At 63.2% G+C, this 3205-nt stretch overlaps 1 protein-coding gene across 1 annotated transcript in view; it reads left to right on the plus strand.

Annotated features, from left to right (window-relative positions):
• Positions 1 to 459: 459 nt before the first annotated feature.
• The window catches only part of NFIC (nuclear factor I/C (CCAAT-binding transcription factor)), a gene marked incomplete at its 5' end in the record, with an annotated part of 28566 nt that continues 25820 nt past the window's right edge, over positions 460 to 3205 (plus strand). Inside the window, one exon of the mRNA XM_010003414.1 lies at positions 460 to 1000. Within this exon, the coding sequence (XP_010001716.1) occupies positions 460 to 1000 (541 nt within the window). The remainder of the gene's footprint in view (positions 1001 to 3205) is intronic.

Consider the following 3205-nt stretch of genomic DNA (forward strand, 5'->3'; position numbering starts at 1 on the left):
GCTGATCTGGAGGGATCAGAGAGTTCCAAGGCACTCGTGGCCCTTGGGTGCTGTGGTCCAGCAGCACAGCAGCTCCAGCAGGCACTGTGTTGGGTGGGATTTCTGCACCCTTTGGGAGTGGATACCGGCTTGTGCGGTTGGGAAGGGGAGAGGGTCCAGGTGCTGCCAAGGTGGGCAATTTGCACAAGCCTGTGCCTCTCAGTGGTACCACCAGCTCCATCAGGGTATTGGCCTGGGGCCGTTGCAGCCGGTGGGATTTTTGGGAGACTGCCTGGACAAGATGGATCCTGCTCCTTGGGGAAGGGTTCACCATTGCTGGGCCTGTGCTACAGCTCTTCCTCCAGGTCACACTGGGATGCAGCCGGGCAGGGTGTCCCAGGTGGGTCCCTGCAGGGTTCCCAGCCATTCTGGGGTGGGTTTGGGGAGGTCTCAGCTGGGTCGTGACCCCCTGTCCCTCTGCTCCCACAGGATGAATTCCACCCCTTCATTGAGGCGCTGCTCCCCCACGTCCGGGCTTTTGCCTACACCTGGTTCAACCTGCAGGCCCGCAAGCGCAAGTACTTCAAGAAGCATGAGAAGAAGATGACAAAGGATGAGGAGAGGGCAGTGAAGGACGAGCTGCTGAGTGAGAAGCCAGAGGTGAAGCAGAAATGGGCCTCGCGCCTCCTGGCCAAGCTGCGCAAGGACATCCGGCCCGAGTGCCGCGAGGACTTTGTGCTCTCCATCACGGGCAAGAAGCCCTCGTGCTGTGTCCTCTCCAACCCCGACCAGAAGGGGAAGATGCGTCGCATCGACTGCCTGCGGCAGGCGGACAAGGTGTGGCGGCTGGACCTGGTGATGGTCATCCTCTTCAAAGGGATCCCTCTGGAGAGCACCGACGGTGAGCGCCTGGTCAAGGCGGGCCAGTGCACCAACCCCATCCTCTGTGTCCAGCCCCACCACATCAGCGTCTCTGTCAAGGAGCTCGACCTCTACCTGGCTTACTTCGTCCGTGAGAGAGGTGGGTGCTCGTGGGGCAGAGCCCGGACATGTCACCACCGCAGCTGCGTCCCTGGGGGGGACATGTGTTCCATCTTTCCCATCCTCCATTGTTTGTCCATCCGCTTCTCAGGCTCAGGAACAAGCTTCCCTTGCAGATGGTGCGGAAAGGAGCCCAGTGCTCCCCACCCTCCAAACTGCTGGCCCCATGGCCCCACCCTGCCCTCAGGGCTCCTCTCCCCAAGCTGGGACAGATCCAAACTGCCCAGGGGGCAGAGACAGAGAGGGGAGGAGCCAAGTGGTCCCTGAGGGTGATCCTGGCTCTGGGCGTCCCAAGAGGGAGGCCGGGGGGGTGGGGGCTAAGGCCACATCCTGCAGGTGAGCAATGTGGGCAGGGAGGAGACAGTCTGTTCCCAACACAGCTCCAGGGGCTGGAGCTGGGAGCAGTCTGGCAAGGCCAGTTTGCCATGGGCTGTGGTCCCAGCCCCTTGCCAGGGGGTGGCTGAGGCCAGCTGGGGAGGGGGCAAACCCCAGCAGCTTCACTGTGTGCCAAGAGGGTGCTGCTTCCCTGCCCTTCACTCACCCGGGTGTCCCACCGACCTGCTGGGAGCACCAAGCTGGTTTTGCTACACCGAGGAGGGAGGCTCAGAGCTGCTCGCAGAGCTTTGACAGTCAAAAGGGGGAAACTGAGGCACAACACTCAGGGCTGGTGGCATTTCCCAGGCTCAGAGGATTGGGTCCTGACTGCTGACTCACACCACTGCCTGCCTTCCGGGACTGGGAAGCTCACAGGAGCTCGGGTCAGATTCTATTTCATCCAGGCAGGTTGGGTGTCCCCGGCTGTTGACATGCTGGCACAGACACCCTGCTGGCAGCAGGGGTCCCCCACAGACCCCTATATTCCCTGACACTCCCAGGTAGGTGGGGAGAACAGGGTGATGCAGCATGATCCCGTGGGCGAGGGCAGGTCTTGATTTCACTGAGCCAGGGGGGCTGTGACGTGTAGCCCTGAGGGGTGGCCAAGGGGCTTGCAGCTGCCTCATGGCCAGGGCTTGGGTCCCCCCCATGCACACCACAGCACGGGGTGACACCACATCCCCTGGCCCCGTGAATCCGTCCCCATCAACATGGGATGGGGGGAGTGTGGGGCTGGTGGCTCCTTGTCTGGCACTGGCCAGGGCCCAGGAACAAATGGTGACACCCGAGAGGACACGGTGGTGCCAGCAGTCCCAACAAAGGGAGTGGCAGCACTACCAGTCATGGTGGGCACAGGCAGCCAGAGATGGCTCTGCCCCTGCTCGCTCAGTGACACTGGGTGTCACTGGGGAAACTGAGGCATGGCGGGCATGCCACCCCCCCCGGGGAGCTGTGTGTCCCGGGCAGGGTGCCAGGGGGGACGGTCAGGCCCTGGTGGCTTTTGGGAAAAGGACACAGCCTGTGCCAGTGGATAACCAGGGCCAGATCCTGCCCCAGGACACAGGGGGGTGGGTCATGGGCCATCATGGGGTGCCCGTGTGCTGTTGCACACACGTGTGCAGGCAGGACCTGTCTGCCCAGCCACGTCCCCTGGCGTGTGCGCATGTGTGGGGCTGGTGCCCATGCACGTGGCTCAGCTGCACAGGGGCAGGACAGGGACTCACAGGGCCTGGCACCACCATCTCCCAGGTTCCAACTGGGAACAGCGGGAGCTGTGCTAGGATGGGGCACCCCAGGGCTGGCTAGGGTGGGGGCAGGAGTGCCCTGTGCAGGATGGGGCAGTGACTGGTGGGCAGGGGTGTCAGGCACTGGGCTGAGACATGGCCATACTGGGCTGAACTGGGATGGGGTTACTGGGCTGAACTGGGCTGCTGTGCTTGCAGCACCCCATGCTGGCTGGAGTGGGAGTGATGCAGACTGGGTATACCGGGCTGGACTGGGGGCACCACGCACTGGTGTGACTGGAGGGATAGTGTCACATGGGGGTTGTGGGCTGAGGGTACCTGGTGCTCAGCCAGGCTGGGAGAACCCCCACACTGGACTGGGAGCCCTGCGGTGGCCATGCCAATAGCAGGGACCAGGACACCCACGACAGCTGTGATGGGGTCCCCTCTGCCCATCGGGGTGCCTGTGCCAGTGGGTTCCCTGTTCATGCTATAGCCAGCAGGAGTCCTTTGGGAGGTGGGTGTCTAAGGGGACATGGGAGTCCCTGGGGACGTGGCTGCCCCCCTACCACCCCCCCCTTCCCCAG

The sequence above is a fragment of the Chaetura pelagica genome, unplaced genomic scaffold, assembly GCF_000747805.2.
Source record: "Chaetura pelagica isolate M959 unplaced genomic scaffold, ChaPel_1.0 scaffold498, whole genome shotgun sequence".
Lineage (NCBI taxonomy): Eukaryota > Metazoa > Chordata > Aves > Apodiformes > Apodidae > Chaetura > Chaetura pelagica.